This window comes from Schistocerca americana, chromosome 3 (assembly GCF_021461395.2).
Source record: "Schistocerca americana isolate TAMUIC-IGC-003095 chromosome 3, iqSchAmer2.1, whole genome shotgun sequence".
Lineage (NCBI taxonomy): Eukaryota > Metazoa > Arthropoda > Insecta > Orthoptera > Acrididae > Schistocerca > Schistocerca americana.
The window spans coordinates 687,939,982-687,958,882 of record NC_060121.1 but is presented as its reverse complement, the minus strand read 5'-3'; the positions used below and the strand labels follow the sequence as shown (position 1 = coordinate 687,958,882).

General features: G+C 38.6%; 1 protein-coding gene across 3 annotated transcripts in view; it reads left to right on the top strand.

Annotated features, from left to right (window-relative positions):
• LOC124606676 (cholinephosphotransferase 1) overlaps nucleotides 1-18,901 on the top strand; it is a 179,663-nt gene that overhangs the window by 58,119 nt on the left and 102,643 nt on the right. For 2 of the 3 annotated variants that reach the window (XM_047138692.1, XM_047138690.1), the window contains one exon: nucleotides 11,983-12,114. The exons of the other annotated variant lie outside the window; for it this stretch is intronic. In XM_047138692.1, coding sequence (XP_046994648.1) covers nucleotides 11,983-12,114 — 132 coding nt within the window. The remainder of the gene's footprint in view (nucleotides 1-11,982; nucleotides 12,115-18,901) is intronic. 3 annotated transcript variants of the gene reach the window in all.

The following is an 18,901-nucleotide window of genomic DNA, read 5'->3' as shown; positions in this document are numbered from 1 at the left end:
AATGTCCCTTCAAGTTAAACCTGTTACCGTAGTAATAGCCCTACTACAATCAACACAGAATAAGAAAGAAAAGTCTGCATCTTCCTTACTCAGTCACTTCCATAAACAGTTCCTTGCCACTTACTATTTTGTGTCAGCTACGTTGATCTCGGCAGCCTGGATATTAATTTATACAAGTAAGTGGCTTGTGCTATGGATTGTGGTAAACTATAATGCAAGTAGATCAACTAATAATGAAATTTGTGTTTATTAGGTACCCCGCCTCATGCCTAAGAGTCCATAAAAGTTCAAGCACTGACGATAACATTCCACTGATAATACATAATTCACCAAATCATGATTAATTGAAAATATTGTTATCTGATATTAATGATGTGTAACTTATTACAGATCAACATACTTCGCATAGTAACAAAGTGGATAATGTTGTCATTTGGAACTCAACCCAGTACTGACATGTTAGCAGGACCTTGTGTGAACAATGACTTTTTGCTTCTGTTAATCTTGCACATAGTGTTCAAACATTGACTTACAGATCTCACATCTTTGGGTGATGTTTGAGGATGACTGTTCCATGTTATAAACAACAGTTTAAAAAAATAGTTATGCTGATTTTTGCATATTACTGTGACATGGTAAATGATGGCTGTATCTTTAATAGTTAGTGGCTTTTGTTAATAAGTGAAAGTAAGTGTTCGCAGTTTGATACTTACACTGCTAGTCCTATTCCACTGTAGCATAGTCATTGTCTGCTGTTGCGCTTTCATCTATGTCCTACTCTACATTCAACGTCGGCGAGCATGAAAGTGAACTTGGATGAAAATGTGTGATAAACCCCACAGTTTCCCAATGTCTTTCGCCATCCATTCTGCTTCAGATTGGTACATAATATTGCCTCTGGGTGAAGTTCCATGTTATTGTAAGTCATGCTGTCATGTGTTGTATTAAACGTACAAATCCTAAAAAGTGTTCATTTGTGTTAACTGTCACAGCAGAATGGACTGAGTTTTTAAAATAATGGTATTTTGCTTTCGGCTGCTGGAATTTTATTTTAAAATTACAATTTTGGTATTAAATCATTTTCAAGCATAAGAAAGCAAGATAAATCATGTAAAAAATTTATAGAAACTGTGGACACACATTACAGTAAAGTAATGAACTGAATCTTGTTGCTAAAAAGGCGTCTTACTAATATTCGTCTATCACACTACTGCTGTAATTAAGACATCTCGTATGATTTCTATTAAAATGCACTGAATAAAACTCTTAAAATATGTTAGTTCTGTAATGGATAGATAAAAAATCCGACTCACCAAGTGGCAGCAGAGCACGCACGTAAAAGACTGTTGTAATTTGCAAGCTTTCAGAGTCAGTGGCTCCGTCTTCAGGCAGAACGGTTGAAGGAGAAGAAAGAAGGGCGAAGGAAAAGGGCTGGAGAGGTCTAGGAAAAGGGGTAGATTTGGGGAAAGTCACCCAGAATCACAGATCGGGAGATCTCTTCGAATCTTGTTCAATGCAGTCTCCAACAATTAGTCTTTCCTTCTCATCCCGTATGCTAAGGCTCCCTTGACATGCGGGTTCTGGGCGACTTTACTGAAATCTACCCCCTTTTCCTAGATCTCTACAGTCCTTTTCCTTCATCCTTCTTCCTTCCCCTTCAACCCTTCTGCCTGAAGGAGGAGCCACTGACTCCGAAAGCTGACAAATTACAACAGTCTTTTATGTGTGTGTTCTGCCGCCACTTGGTGAGTAGATTTTTTATCTATCCAGTTAAATTTTTCAGTCAGTAATTGATTGTTTTCGCGGTTCTATAATGGGGATGTCACAGAGTACGCTTTCTGCTTCTGACCGACTCCAGTGACTGGTCAGCTATTGTACAGTTGAAAAGTATTGAGACTTAGTGTTCATTTATCCACATTACATTTAACAACATTTTGGAGGATGCGTTAAGTCATGGACAGGCAAAATGAAAAAGAATTCTAGAAATATTTTGGCTTTCAGACTTCATCCTTCATCCTTTATTGAAAGATGATGCCCCCCCCCCCCCCCCCCCCCCCACACACACACACACAACCACACACACACACACACACACACACACACACACACACACACCTACTGCCATCTCTGGGCACTAAAGCAGGCCTCAGCACGCAAAGAAGTCAGTGCATGTGTGTTTTACTTCTGAAAGAGGAATTTGCTTGAAAGCTGAAATATTTCTAGCATTCTTTTTGTAGTGTGTTATCTATGACTTAATGTGTCCTCTATGTGGTAAGTAGCATTCTGTCCTTTCCATATTGTTGTTATTTCATCCTGGGCTGTCAATTGCTGTTTCGCATTACCTTAACTCACGTTGGGGGTTAGCTGTCAGACTTCACTACAATTGCTGCATTTAATATTAAAATTTTAATGACCTGACATCTTTTTGTAATACTTCTTCATCTGTGAACAGTTTTGAAAGAGCTAATAATTCTGTCTGCCTGGTTGTTTGTATGTGTCATTAATTATAATGGACCATTGGCACTGCTGTGGGTGCATTGGACACTGCTTTCACTTTAGATAATGTCTCTCCATGTAGTCTGTTATCTTCTTCTTAAAGAGCCTTCTGCAAATTTTATTATGGAACAGTTTTGAATACTGCTGTTTTAAAATTGAAAACAGCATTTCAGATAAAGATGTCTTTGTTTTCAAAAACTTCTTGTAAATTCTTTGAACATACTCAGAACTCATACTTAGGTAAACATAGTCATTTAGTTTTTTTCAGTAACTGTAAAATTTTACCAAGAGTGATAAGTGTGGACTTTGTTGAGGGTTGTTGAGTAATGGTTTACAATGTGGGATTGGTTCAAAGTATTTTCATTTGGGGGGGTGGGGGGAGGACGGAGCCAGTGTGCATTCTAGCAAAATCCTCTCCTGGGAATCCAGAATCTATAGTAGAAATAAGTTAATAGAGAAGCAAGAGTGTAAGATCTGTGCCCTTCAGGTGCAGTTACAATACGCAAAGGAGGAACTAGATAGATTAAGGAGGGTGAAGGATGCTGGGATATGGGAACTGGCAGTTAGCAAGAAGGCAAGTAGAAGGAGGAGGTATTCAGACAGTTTTACTTTGCATATATGCAATAGATTTGTCCAACTGTCAGAGTTGAGTGGAGAGGAGCCTCTTGTAGCTGTAGGTGCAAGGTGTAGCAGTCCTCAGCAGTTAGGAGGCCTAAGTCTAACAGAAAGAAAAAGGTTCTGCTGCTAGGTAGTTCACATGGAAGAGATGTGGGCCAGCAGTTTTAGAAAGTGTTGGGGAGTTAGTGCCAGGTCACCAGCATTGTGAAGCCTAGTGCAAGGTTGGCTCAGGTGACTGACAGCATAGGGGAGTTATGTAGGAATTGTACGAAAGAGGATCAGGTAGTGATTATAGGTGGAGCAGGGAATAGTCTTGATAGGAACGGGAAATATGATGTATGTGGTGACCTGGTAAAAATAGCTACTCAGACTGGTGGCACTAATGTTTCAGCATCATGATCGGCTTCATCTTAATGTGATTTTTAGGCGTGTTAACATGAGGCTGGAGAAGGCACTGATGGCAAAGGCCATGGGGTCACATTTCAGTGATGCCAGTTGAGTCTATCAGTAGATCAGGTTTCACTAGGCATGGCCTGCACCTCAATAGGTATGGGAAGGGGAGGCTGACAAAGCCTGTAGGTGGCAGTGTAGTGGGTGGTGGTGGGATCACTCATGGAAAAATTCCTGTAGTAGTTGGTGTTAGAGCAGCATCTTTTTGGATTGAAGTCAGCTGATAGATATACCTGCTTAAAGTAAGTCCCTGTAAGGAATCACCTTCAGAGGGGGTCAGGTATGCAAGTAGAGAAGGGATTAACATATTTCATCAAAATATAAGAGGTATTAGAGATAAAGTTAGTGAACTGCTTATAGATATTGACTCTGACATTTTTGGTATATTGGAGCACCACTTAGATAATTTGACAATTCAGAGGCTTCCTTTGCCAGGATACAGATTACTTGGCTGTTTTTCAAGGAGTTTCTTGCATAGTGGGGAAGTGGCCATATATGCAAAAAAAAAAAAAAAAACAGTATTCTGTTTGAGTCCATAGACATATCATGGCACTGCACTGAACAGATAATTGAATGTTGTGCAGGGGCAGTTGAATTTAGTGAAACTGAACTTCTAATTGTTGTTGTTTATAGGTCCCCCAACTCTGACTTCAGAGCATTTCTGCTTAAGCTAGAGAGGGTTCTTGTTTCACTTTATAGGAAGTACCAGAAATTAGATACATGTGGTGACACTTCAGTATTAATTTTGTATATGAATGTGCAAAAGAATGTTGGTAGATCTCCTAAATTCAAATGATCTAATGAAGATTGTTTTTTCCAAATAGGATGCAGGGGAACAGCAGCACAGCCATAGACAATATTTTTATTCATCCTTCATTACTGGATGGGCATTCTGTTAGCAAAAGGGTGAATAGTCTTTCAGACCATGATGCGCAAATTTTAGCACTATAAGGGTTTTTGTACTCAAACAAATTTCACATACATTTACAAACCATGTAGGAAAGCTAATCCAATGGCAGTAGAGGGTTTTTTAACCTCATTAAGGAACAAGAGTGGCAGGATGTTGATACTGCCGATAACATAGAGGACAAATATAATGCTTTCCTTTACAGATTTCTCATGCTCTTTGAGAGTTGTTTTTCATTAGAATGTTCTAAACAGGGAACTAGCAGTAAAAGGCAGCCTGGGTGGCTGACTAGTGGGATAAGGATATTTTGCGGAACAAAGTGCAAATTACATCTAAATGTTAGAAGAAATCACTATCAAGCTACAGTAGCCCATTACAAACAGTATTGTAAGGTGCTTAAAAATGTTATTCGGAAGGCAAAGAGTATGTGGTATGCTAATAGAATAGCTAATTCACAGGATAAAATTAAAACCATATGGTAAGTTGTGAAGGAAGTGTCTGGTCAGCAGCACAAGGTCAATGATATAGTCGGTTCATAGTAAAAATATTTATGTTACTGGTAAGTCAGTTATATGTATGGTATTTAATAATCATTTTCTGAGCATTGCTGGTGAGTGAAGTAAAAACTTACTTTCTTCAGGGAATTATATAACACTCTTGGAAAGTGCCTTTCCGAGACTGTCTGAAGTACTCCTCTGTGATACTGATGAGGGGGAGATTAAGTCTATAATTAAATCACTGAAGACTAACTAAGGACTCTCTTGGAAATGATGGAGTGCATAGCAGAATATTAAAGTTTTGTGCTGCACATGTTAACCCTGTACTTAGCCATATTTTTAATAATTCTTTTAGGAATGGTCAATTTCCTGAACATTTAAAGTACTCAGTGGTAAAGCCGCTTTATTAAAATTGAGAAAGGGATAATGTTGTAGACAACCTTAGACCTAATTCTATGCCATCAGTGTTTGCTAAAGTTATTGAAAAGGCTATGTAAGTAAGGATAATTGATCATTTAATAACACATAATGTGCTATCAAACGTACAGTTCGGCTTTAGAAGTCGTTTAACAACTGAAAATGCTATATTCTCTTTTTTCTGTGAGGTACTGGATGGATTAAACTAAAGGTTTCAAATGCTGGGCATATTTTTTTATTTAACTAAGGTGTTTGATTGTGTTGATCACAAAATATTTCTCAAGAAGTTGGATCATTACGGAGTACGGGAAGCAGCTCACAATTGGTTCATCTCTTACTTCAACAACAGACAGCAAAAGGTCATTATTCACAATGCTGAGAATGGTTGTGACCTGGGGTACGGTCAGATGGGGAGTGCCCCAGGGATCAGTGTTGGAGCCACTTCTGTCCCTTATTTATATAAATGATATGCCCTCTAGTGTTACAAGTAATTCTAAAATATTTCTATCTGCTGATGACACTAGCTTGGTAGTAAAGGATGTTGTGTGCAACACTGGTTCGGTTTCAAATAGTGCAGTTCATAACTAACACCAAATAACAGTAAGTCTCGGTTTTTGCAGTTTCTAACACACAGTTCAACAAAACCCTAAATTTTAATTTCACAGAATGGGCATATGATTAGTGAAACTGAACAGTTCAAATTTGTAAGTGTTCAGGTAGTGGGTAAACTGTCGTCAAAAGCCCACATTCAGTTTCTTGTTCAGAGACTTAATGCTGCCATTTTTACTATTTGAATGGTATCTGAAGTAAGTGATTGTTCGATCGAAAATTAGTCTACTTTGCTTATTTTCATTTTTCTTATGTGGTATGGTATTATGTTTTTGGGGTAACTCTTCTCATTCTAAAAGAATGTTTTTGGCTTAGAAACAGGCAGTTCCGGCAAGAAGTGGTGTTAGTTCACAAACCTCTTGTTGACCCGTGTTCACTAGTCTGTGTATTTTGACATTGCCCTCTCAATATAGATTTTCTTTACTGTCATTTTTGTTAACAATATCAGCTTATTCCCAAGAATTAGCAGCTTTCACTCAGTTAATACTTGACCAAAATCCAATCTGCATGTGGATCGGACTTCCTAAATCTTGTGCAGAAAAGTGTGCAGTATACTGCTGCATCCATTTTCAGTAAGCTACCACTAGAATTCCAAAATCGTGGCAGTAATCTACTTGCTGTCAAATTGAAACTGAAGAGTTTGCTCATGGTTCATGCCTTCTATTTTGTTGAGGAGTTCCTTGAAAAATTAAGCTAATTCTTATGTTAAATTTTTGTTTGTGATTACTTAAACTTATGGCTTGACTTGTTTTAGGATCATAAATATTTTATTTTATCTGCTATTACTTTTATGCTGTACATTCATGTACTGACACGTTCCATGACCTTGGAGATTTACTCCTCAATTTGGTCCTATGGAATTAGACATGTAAATAAGTAAATAAATAAATAACATTCCTATGTTCTTTGAACCCGCTAGTTACTTACACAACCTAGCAGCACACCTCTATAATTTCTTCCATATCTTTCTTCACTCGGGCCTTATTTGGAACCTAGACACTTCAGCAGCACTGCTCAAGGCTACACCAGTTTGCCTCTACAGTTGATTTAGCATGTTCTCACTTTGCAGCACATCATTACATAATTATATTACACATAATCAAACAACGGAAAATCCAGGATGGAATGGAACAATATTATGAAAAGGATAGTGGCAACTCACTGTATAGTAGAGATGTTGAGTTGCAGATAGGCACAACAAAAAGACTGTCAGAAAGGGAGCTTTGGCCAACAAGGCCTTTGCCAAAATTGAACACGAACACACACACACACACACACACACACACACACACACACACACACACGTGCGCGCGCTCGGGACCATAGCCTCTGGCAGCAGAAGCCAGACTGCGAGTATCAGCACATGATGGGAGAGGCAACCGGGTGGTGGGGATAAGGAGAGGCTGGAGTGGGGACGGGGAGGGAAAGCAGGGTAGGGGTAGGGGATGGTTGGAGAGAGGGCAGGGCAGCTAGGTGCATTTGGGAGGTTAGACGGAGGGTAGGTGCATTTGGGAGTTTAGACGTGGGGGGGGGGGGGGGGGGGGGAGGGGAGATAGCAGAAAAGGTGAGAAATAAAAAGACTGAAGGTGTGTTGGTGGAATAGAGGGCTGTGTAGTGCTGGAATGGAAACAGTGAGGGGGCTACATGGTTAAGGACAGTGACTAAAGAAGGTTGAGGCCAAGGGGGTTACAGGAATGTAGGATATATTGCAGGGAGAGTCCCCACCTGCGCAATTCAGAAAAGCTGTTGTTGATGGGAAGGATCCAGATGGCAGAGGCTATGAAACAGTCATTGAAATGAAGAGTGTCATGTTTTGCGGCATGCTCAGCAACTAGGTGGGCCAGCTGTTTATTGGTCATAGTTTGTCGGTGGCCATTCATGCAGACAGACAGCTTATTGATTGTCATGCCCACAAAGAATCAGCACAGTGATTGTAGATCACATGATTGGTTACAAGGTAACCCTGCCTTTGAAGGGATAAGTGAATTTTGTGATTGGACTGGAGTAAGTGGTGATGGGAGGATTTATGGGACAGGTCTTGCATCTAGGTCTATTACAGGGATGTGAGCCATGAGGAAAGGGATTGGGTGCAGGGATTGTATAATGATGGACAAGAATATTGTGTAGTTTCGGTGGTAGGTGGAATTCCACTGTGGGAGGGGTGCACCCTACCAATCAGACTCGACCAAAGTTCAATGTTGAACCCTGCCTGACTCAGTTCACTGCTCCATCCAACCTTAATCCACACCCGCTGCCCCCCCAACTTGCTCCCAGTTAACTTTCCTCAGTGCAGCAGCACGTAACTGTCCCCTACCCCTATCCTGCTATCCCTCCACCGCCCCAGACTCTTCCTGATCTCCACTATTCGCTTGCTTCTCCCATCATGCGCTGCTACTTGCATTCTGACTTCAGCTGCCAAACACTGTGCTTGTGTGTGTGTGTGTGTGTGTGTGTGTGTGTGTGTGTGTGTGTGTGTGTGTGTGTTGCGTAATTTCGACAAGGCCTTGTGGGCTGAAAGCTCACTTTCTGACAGTCTTCCTTATTGTGCCAATCTGCGATTCAGCATAGCAACTATCCTTTCCATAATCATGTTATACATCACTATTTAAATGACATGATTGTGTGCAGCAGCATAGCACTAGTACTATTACTCATTCTCAAGGAAATTATCTTTCATATATCCATACATTCTTGTTCATTGCCATGTCCTCATCATCATAGTTGGGGTTATGAACAATGTAGGAAGAGACAGATTACTACTTACCGTAAAGAAGACACATTGCGTTGCAGGTATGCACAATTAAAAGTCACCTACATAAAGCATTCAGTCACAACCTTCATGAGGCGTGCTTGCATGTGTAAATGAATGGTGTGTGTGTGTGTGTGTGTGTGTGTGTGTGTGTGTGTGTGTGTCCCTTTTACTGATGAAGGCTGTGGCTGAAAGCTTTAAGTCAGTTTCATTTAATTGTGCCTGTCTGCAACTTAACGCATCTTCTTTATGGTAAGTAACAATCTGTCTTTTTTCTGCATTAGTGATATTCCTATCTGGAGTTTCCATTGTTTGATAGTTTGGACTAAGCTTTGCTCGAGCTTCTGTTTCCAGATACCTTCATGTGCATCCTTCACATCTGTCAAAAGATTCACTGTGTTTCTTCGACCTCCAGTTTTCTTATGATTGTTTTCAGGAAGTAGTGTCCACATACATTTTTACATCTTGCAGTTTTTGTTTACTTACAGTTGTGTATCATTTCGTATAGCTGAAAAATCATTCAGAAAAATTTAAAAAAAAATATTCATATAGCCTAAAATTTATTAGATAAGTATTGCTGTTTTCGACAAAATATCCCACGTAGTGATGATGGGGAGAGGTAGTAAATTAGTATGAACTTCTGTATCGTTGACAAAGATTATTCCAGAGATTTTTTTTAATGAAAGATACAAATTTGTTCATATGAGTATTTCTCTTTTAATGCTTCACAAACTCGTAGAAGTTTGTAGTCATGTGTTTTAAACTGTAAAACCTAGATATCAGATAGGAAAATGGAATTGCCATATAAGAAGCTTTGACCTCTAAGCATCAGCTATAGTCGTTCATATTTTACTTCCATCAGCCCACATCACAAAACATGGCATTGTCTGTTTTCTCAACTAAGAACGTCAACAGAGATCCCATTTAAATATTCCGTATGTGTCTGTTCTGCCCATAGTGATTTCATCTAGAATAAAGTAGAGCTCACACACTTTAACTAGGCCCATCTGTGGTTGGTGCAAATCGGCTTACTTTGTACGACTCCAGAATGTGTACAGTTGGTGCTAATCTTAGCTGTCTTAACAGTATTTTGCACCATTGCAATAAGTAATCGCTGCGAATATTGTGCTGATTCGTATTTGGTGTGATACGAGGAGGCTGTATCTGGTCCTTTAGTGGCGGATTAACATATTAAACGTGTTTTTCTTTTGTAAGCTGGCTTCTTTTGCAGGAGGAGGCAAGGTTTATCCCAATAGCCAATGCTCTTAAGAGCCAACTAAAAGCTTCTGCTCATAGTATTCTCCACTCAGTAGCCAAGTTAAAGTGTATGATCTGTACACTGATTCATGAGCTGCTGCTTATCTGAATTTTGACGGGTTTTTTTTCTTGTGATAAGGACTGAAGTACTCTTACTTAGGAACGGCCTTTACATTATACTTCTTCAGAAACAATTTCATAATGGAATTGCTTAGCTTGGAAAGGGGACTATCACACGATAGAAACACTGTGTCATAAAATAATTCATTTCTACTTTAATCAAACAATGGAAAATCCAGGATGGAATGTGACAACATTATGAGAAGGAAAGTTGCTACTCACCATATAGCAGAGATGCTGAATCGCAGATAGGCACAACAAAAAGTTGTGAGAGTTGCGTTCGCATGAGTGTGTGTGTGTGTGTGTGTGTGTGTGTGTGTGTGTGTATCTATTGTTGACAAAGGCCATTGGCCGAAAGCTTTAAGTGAGAAATTCTTTTTGTTGTGCCTATCTGCAACTCAGCATCTCCGCTATATGGCGAGCAGCAACTTTCCTTCTCATAATATCATTTCTACTTTATGAATTTGAAGGTGCCAGTGCCTTGGCAATAAACTGCTGACTCACCATGCTGCTACCATGTTATATAGTTCCTGATTCTTCGTGTTCTTTGTGCCTCCCCCATGCTCCTGACCAGATGACTTCGGTGATGCTTGTCTTCGTTTGTCGTTGACATGTTATAAAAGCTGTACCATATGACAACCCTGAATATCATTATTGCTATGCTGTTCAACAATGTCATAGACTCTACCCATGGTCATTTTATATTCCAGCATCTTGGGTGCAAACCAAAAGGAAAATTTTTTAAAAATTAGAAGAGTTAAGTATGATTTATGGTTTTAAGTTGACCCATTAAGAGATAAAGAAAATACTTTCCTGTTTGAAAGTAAATAATTTGTGGAGTAAAGCAAACAACGCTCCAAATAGTACGGGCATTGAGTTTTCGAAAAGCACCCAAATATGACATAGAACTTTGCTAGTTTTCAGAGAAACCTTTTTGAAGCTATAGTCTCTCTCTCTCTCTCTCTCTCTCTCTCTCTCTCTCTCTCTCTCTCTCCACCCTCACGCTTTCTCCACCCTCACCCCTCTCTCTCTCACCCTCTCCCCCCCCCCCCCCTTTTCTTTTTTTCTACTGCTTTTTAAAACTTTAAGCATTAGATTGTCATCTCCAGGCAGTGTTGGAGATTCTTTATGGTATCCCTTTTTCAAACTATGATGTCATTGCTTCAATGAAACCATTACTTATTTACTCTTCATGTTCATCTAACAGTGTTAGTGCTCATTTTCTACTGGCATTAATCATGGCATGTTGTTATGCTTAAAAAGAATCATTAAATATAAGTGCTGGTAATTTAAGAAGTCTTGTATTTGTAAGGTAGTCCATACTTGATTACGTGATGCGAGATTACTTGCAGGGGTAGTATGGTGATCATGTTGTATTTCTGATTTTTTATTTGAGAGTTGAAATCACCTGCAGAATTAAGTATGCCATTAATTGTTGTGAGGGTTTCTAATAATTTGAAAATAAAACAAATTAAAATGAAATTAAGTGTGTGTGTGTGTGTGTGTGTGTGTGTGTGTGTTTGTGTGTGTGTGTGTGTGTGTGTGTGTGTGTGCGCGTGCGTGTGTACGTACTCATTATTTATTGTGTGGTGTTAAAAGAATGCAGCATTTTATTATGAACTCTGTTCCATGATTCAGCAGCTGGTGGTAATATGTGGTAGCAGCAGTTTTTGACTTTAAATTATGAAAAATCATTGTACTTAGTTATTCTTAACCTGCTTTCTTCATAGGTATCCCACTGGTGTTTGGCTGTATTCTGTACTTTTCATTTACTAACATTACTTGTTTTTCAGAACCAACATCATAAAACAACAACAAAACAAAAATGAAAGTCTTATCAGTTTCATATTTTCTTTCATTAGATTCCTTGGACAGGGGGAAGAGTGTGTCACTTTGTAAGTGCTGCATTTTTTTGTGGCTACTTGCATCTTTTCACACAGTTCTTCCTTGTCTTTCAAAAGGGGGGAGTTGGAAAAAACGGCTCAACAGTTGCTGTAAGTTCAGCAAATATTTATTGGTTGCTTGTATTGAGAACACTTCCATGTTGTCTGCAGCTTGTGTTCCTCCTGTCTCTCACTGTTTTTTTCTTTGTTCATGTCTTATAACAGAAAATGACCATTGTAATGATTATATTATGTTTGGGTTGGTGCACACAGCTATGTGACTCTTACACGGTGCTAATTGTGCCTACACACCTTATTCAAATAATGTTGTGGATTAAACAATAGTTGAAAAAATAGATAACTTTTAATATAAAGTGACAAGTTACGTACAGCCACATAAGAACTATTAAAAGAAAGTGCACATGTAACCTCTGCCATTATTTACATTTAATTTAGGGCTTTACATCATTATAATACTGTGGAGTAATAATGTTAAGTGGTTTGACATAAAAAGTTTTAATGGTTTTAGGAAATAGCAGTTGAGTTATGGAAATGTTTTATGGGAATTTGAAAGATTAATACATTTGATTTGCTCAACCTTATGGCCTAATAGACGAATAAAATGATTATTAGAAAAGGAACTCTTCATTGGAACGTCATTTGGATGTTGTTACGAAACAAAACTTCCAGATATTAAGTTGAACACCATTCTAGGGAAGAGCTGACCAATATTTTATAAATCGAAATCAGCAAATTTAGCCGCCGGAATGGCCGAGCGGTTCTAGGCACTACAGTCTGGAGCCGCGTGACCACTACGGTCGCAGGTTCGAATCCTGCCTCGGGCATGGGTGTGTGTGATGTCCTTAGGTTAGTTAGGTTTAAGTAGTTCTAAGTTCTAGGGGACTGATGACCTCATAAGTTAAGTCCAATAGTGCTCAGAGCCATTTGAACCATTTTTTCAACAAATTTAAAATATTTGACAGTTGTTTATGTGGTAATATAACCACATGTAACTACACTACTAAATTTTATTACATCCAATGCCATTTATTGACAAATAGCTGTAAAAGCTGAAAGTGCAGAGCTTCTGTGTGAAGCATGTATAATCACTAAACTCTTTTTGCTGCTTATAAGGGTCTATGGTCATTATCTAAATATAGAGAAAGTTGGAAAGTACAGTATGGATTGTGGAAAAATAATAGTGCATGTCTTAAATTACTTGCTCCAAATTGGAGACCTTACCGTTTCCATTTTGTATGTTGACAAATAATATTAGTGTGATGATGATGAAGAGGAAAAAGAAGAAGATAATTTTGAATGTGTTGTGGAGACCAGACTTGTCAGGGTACATTATTCTGAAGCAACTGTCTAATTACGGGGGCGGACAACAAAGATAAATAGAAGTAACACTATTGAAGACAGGTTAAAAATGCAGTCAAACTGGCTTATAATAGTATTCATAAAATCTTTTCAGTATGAAATATTCAAGTGTTTTGAAGAGATTAAAGGAAGACAGTGAAGTGAGATGAACAGTGACAATATCGGGACGAAATATGAAAGGGAGAAGGAGGGAATAGTGGAGATTGTTACCAAAGCACTTATTTTATTGAACTGGGGACCTAGAAACGACGAAGAGGCTACGCCCCCGCCCTAGCTCTCAGTGGGTCACAACCCCACAGGCTACAGCAGTCCACTCACCCCACTGCTGCCCCACACTGAACTCAGGCTTATTGTACGGTTTGGCCCCCAGTGGACCCCTCACACCAGATGAGTGTAACCCCAATGTTTGTGTAGTAGAGTAATTATGGTGTACGTGGAGAAAGTGTTTGCACAGCAATTGCTGGCATAGTGTATCTGAGGCGGAATAAGGGGAACCAGCCCGCAGTTGCCAAGGCAGATGGAAAACCACCTTAAAAACCACCCACAGACTGGCCGGCACAGCGGACCTCAACACTAATCCGCTGGGCGGATTCGTGCCGGGGCCTTCATGCCTTCCCACCCGGAAAGCAGTGCGTTAGATCACATGGCTAATTGGTCGGGCTAAAGCACCTATACAAATCGGTGTTTAAACTCAGTTTGGCTCTCAAACTCATTTTTAGAGCAGAATTTCACCGAGAACTCAAAATTTGTGTGTCACGGTGCTCAATAGGTAAAGGAGTTGTGAAGTCTTTGATATTACATTTTTAACACTGATGTACAATAAATTTTGTTTTGCCAGTGGATAATTCATTCTTATAGAAGATCTGGGGCAGTTGCTTAAGTAGATACCAGTCAGTGTTTACACACAGGTCCATCAGTTAAACTCTAAAGTTAATGCTACCTAACAACTGCTGGTTATTCTAGGCTTGGCAGTAGTAAATTTACGTATTTATTTTTGGCATGTTTTGCATTGGTGACTACGTGCACTAGCATGAACCACATGAAACCAAAACAAAAAGAAACTTCAAATCATCATGTAAATTTACATCAATTCGTTCTAAACAGGTAGTAACTATTTTTTTGTGATGTTTTACATGTCATCTTACCTGTATCGAACAAGTGAATGTCATTTGTCTCCATTTCATGTTTCATATTGCATTATTGTTAATTATAAAAACATTTGCTGCTTAATGGTTTTGATCCATTTCAATAATCTTGTTTATTTCATTCTTCATTTCCTAGACTGCAACAGGTTGCAGGATGAAGCAGATTTTACTTTTCCCAAAATTATGTTTACTTGCAACGTTTCTGTTAATGCAAAATGATTTCAGTTTATCAGTACCTTAATTAATTTGTGATTGTTGATTCTTGGAACTCTTATTCGACATAGTTCTGATGCAGCTGGATGTTAGCTCCACTGGTCTGATTTGCCTCTCATTAATGCCTCTCATTTGCTGCATTGAGGAGCTGTCTGATAAATGTGATGAATAATTTTGATTGCAATACAGCTTCCTTGGATAAATATGGAACTTTGGTTGGTTCCAATGTCTGTGGCAATTCTCATGGCTGCAGCATTATCTCATTCTCGAGTGGTAACCATAATAGCATATGGTTGTGGAACGAGTGACTGTACTGTAGCCGTAAGTTGGTTTGTCAAGCTTTTTACAATAGTTTTCTTCTTGCTGTAACAAATTTAAAACCTGCATTGAATATTGATGTCAGTGCTTTGGCTGTGCTGATCATTTCAGTTCTGTATTTCATTTCTCAGAATATTGTGCCTAATAATAATATGCTGTTCCATTAGCTGCAGTGTCCCAGCAGTGTATGACATGCAGGGTGGCCCCACCAACTCTGCAGTTTTATCTATAATCAAAGCTGATAACATTGAGACACATCTTCACAAATACAGCAGTGTGCAGCAAGTATGTAAATGCATGGCTGTAACAAGGATTTTGTCAGAAACTTATATTTCAGTACTCTCATCTGCGCTAGTGTCATCGGTCTTTTTACTCTCACTAGTTTTATGTAACAATTTTCTGTAAGTGGCCTATTACTGGCTACACACAGTGGTTGTAGTTTCACTGATATGGAAACATTTCAAAATTATCTTATGCATGTGTATAGTGCTCACTTACTGTTTCCATTCTAAATCTCTGAAATTATATTGTTTTCAGTATGCAGTTTTTCCTCTCACTATATTGAATGTTGGTGTATGTGCTACCACAGGCCAGAGTGGTAGAGGTGGAATTTTCATTGATGTTGTAATGTTTACCCTTTGTTGATTTGTGAATTTTTAGTTCCTGTTGCCACAGTGTAGGATCATCACAGTGAATTAAGAGTTCCGTTTTTCTCAGAGTCTCAGTATTACTCCTTTCCTTACTCATACTCCCCAGTAGTTGTAGTGATATGAAGAACAACTTTTTGTAGCGATAAAATAAGTACCAAACCTGTGACCTATTTACCACATTGTTGTTAAGCATCAGTAATAGAATAAAGTGTCCTTTAGTCTTCGTTTTATTTTATGGCCAAATTTGGTGTTATTTTTTTGCCAAATTCAGTTTTACTTTTTACCAATTTTGCTTCTATTTTTGATGACATGTCATAGTTCATTACATGGGAAATGAAATGTAATTTTAAGGTTACACATGAATGTCTGCATTGAGAAAAAGAAGGCAGAATGCAATATCAGTGTTCAATAATTATTAGTTATGACTATTAGTGAACTGTAGTCCTCAGATTTATAATAATTTTACGCGTTAAAATGACAAATTCCATGTTGTTCCATAGAAATTGCAGATTTTGTGTTATTACACTAACAATGCCAGTTTCATGTTGTTTTTAGTGTTCTCATTTTTGCGAAATTTTCCTGTCTCTGGTTGTGTTATGTCTTGTTCAGTCTTACTTCCTATTTACAATTTATTTTACTTTCTTTCATTGTGTGGTCTTCTTACAAATGAAATTTATCAAATACTGTTATTTCTTCTGTATTGTTACACGAGACCAAAGAACATTCTGTTAGCTAACTATTTATTTCCTTTGATTAAATTTGGTATCATAATTATAATCATTGTCATACATGCAAGAGAAGATTGCAATTCTGCCTTTTGTGATGTAGAATCAGTGCAGAATCCCAGAATGTTTTAAACCTTTGCTTCTTTTACCATATTCCATTGTTGAACTTATTGCTCAACCAAACTCAAAATGATGTCCCTCATGGCACTGTTTGGTTTTTTCCCCATAAGCCTGTCATCTCAGTATGACATTGGTCAGCAGTAAAACTGTTAATGAATATACACATGACAGATGTGTAAAAGTCTTTTGTTTTGCTATATTTACATAATTAATAGATACAGCAGCAAAAAATAGTATTATTCCTAAATATTCCTAACTGGATTCCTCCACAGACCTGAGATTTTTTCATATGTTATATGTGCATGCTAGTCCACCAATACACGTTGCTCTCACTTCATGTGCCCATCCTGAATCAACAGTACTTCCTCCCAAATTTTTCTTTGTCATGCTTCTTGCTACACTTCTTTTAACTGTGTCCTTATTAAATTTTCCTTTGATTGGCCTTTTTTGTCTCGTCTGTACTACTTGCGATATGTCAGAGCTCCCATCTGCTTACGCTCATTCTCAACCTCGGGATAGCCTAGTATGCTAATGTTAAATACAAACTGTTCCTGCTGGACATTTTGAATTGCTTCATTATTGACTCTTTTGGTTGCTGTAGGGAGTACTTTGTGAGCAGTATTAAGAGGTCTGTTCAAAAAATTCTGGAACTTTGCTGACAACATTTTTCTGTGCATACCTTTTACTTGTTGTGCATGGTCTCCTTTGAAATACTATCCTCCACAATTGATACACCGCTCCCATTGCAGTTTCCACATCGGTACTCCTCTTGCTGGATTGCAGGAAGCACCATTCCCCCCCACACACACACACACACACACACACACACACATTGCAAATCTTTGTCCTTCCAACGGGGTTTTCAACTTTGAAAATAAAAAAAGTCTGCAGGGACCAGGTCTGGAGAGTACAGAGGATAAGGCAGCACAGTGATTTTGTTTTTTGTGCTATAGTCACATGCCAACAAAGATTGAACCTTGGTCTCAACATCATAACCATAGATCCACATATCATCACCAGTTATGAGTCTCTTAAGGAACATCTTGTTCTCGTTTGCACGATCGAAAGTTCTTCACAGATTGCGAGGCAAAGGTCTTTCTGGTCCTGATTCATGGGCTGTGGGACAAACTTGGTGGCAACCCAGTGTATTCCAAGGTGCTGTGTCAGGATTTCATGACATGATCCGACTGAAATATTACATTCTTCTGCAATCTCTTGAACAGTCAAGTCTTCTATTGGCACACACAAGTTCATTGACGTTCGTGACATGAGGTTCATTGGTAGGCATCAAACCGTGTCCTGAACGAAGGTCATCTTTAACTTCCATCTGGCCATTTTTAAACCGTGTGAACCATTCGTAATATCAGTACAGCTTAAGCACTCATCACCTTAGGCTTACTGCATCATTTGGTGTTCACTGTAAAGGTTTTCTTGAGTTTCATGCCAAATGTAATGCAGACATGTTGCTCCTCTAACTCTGCGATCTCGAAATTCACAAATTGTGAGACACAATGTTCTACTCAATACAGCACTGAACAATAACTAACAGACATACAACACTGGCAGTTACATGTTAAACACAGGTGTGTGGAGGGAAGCAAACCGCATTTCACTCCAGTGCATCATTTGCGTGAAATTATGAATGTTTCAGAATTTTTTGAACAGACCTCGTAAACATGACAACAGGATCTGTGATTTTATAGCCAGATTGCTGCATGATTATGTGAACCATCAGGCTATGAGTCCCAAAGAAAGACATTTTAGTGATGAGGCTCACTGGTAAGACACTGGACTTATATTTAGCGGGATGACTGTTCACATCCCTGTCTGTCCACCCAAATTTAGGTTTTTCGTGATTCTCTTGAAGCACTTAAAGTGAACGCTTGGATAGTTCCATTGTAAGTGCTTAGTCAGTTGCCTTTCTGACTTTCCTCAATCCAAGCTTATGCTCTGTTGATAATGACTGTGACACTGATATAATGTTAAACTTGGAATCTTCCTTCCTACCTACCAACCAACCTACTTATCTACCTACCTGCCTGCCTACCTTCCTTCTGAAAGGTATGACATGTCAAAAAGATATTCTCATTTTCTTCTGATGAAGATGGAAGCTAATCTAGTTGCAATATCATGCTTCCCTGAAATGTAGCTATGCTGGAAACATGAGAACTTTATATTAGTTCAGTTTGAAGCCAGTGTGATTATATCCCTCGTGTGATTATATCCTTAAGGTTTCATAATCAATCAGGTAATTAAAAAAAGTCATCTTCAAATTCAGTGCAGGCCCTAGAACTGTCACCAAATTTATTCTCTCTTAAGGTTAGTTTATCTGTTAAGTAGGTATTAA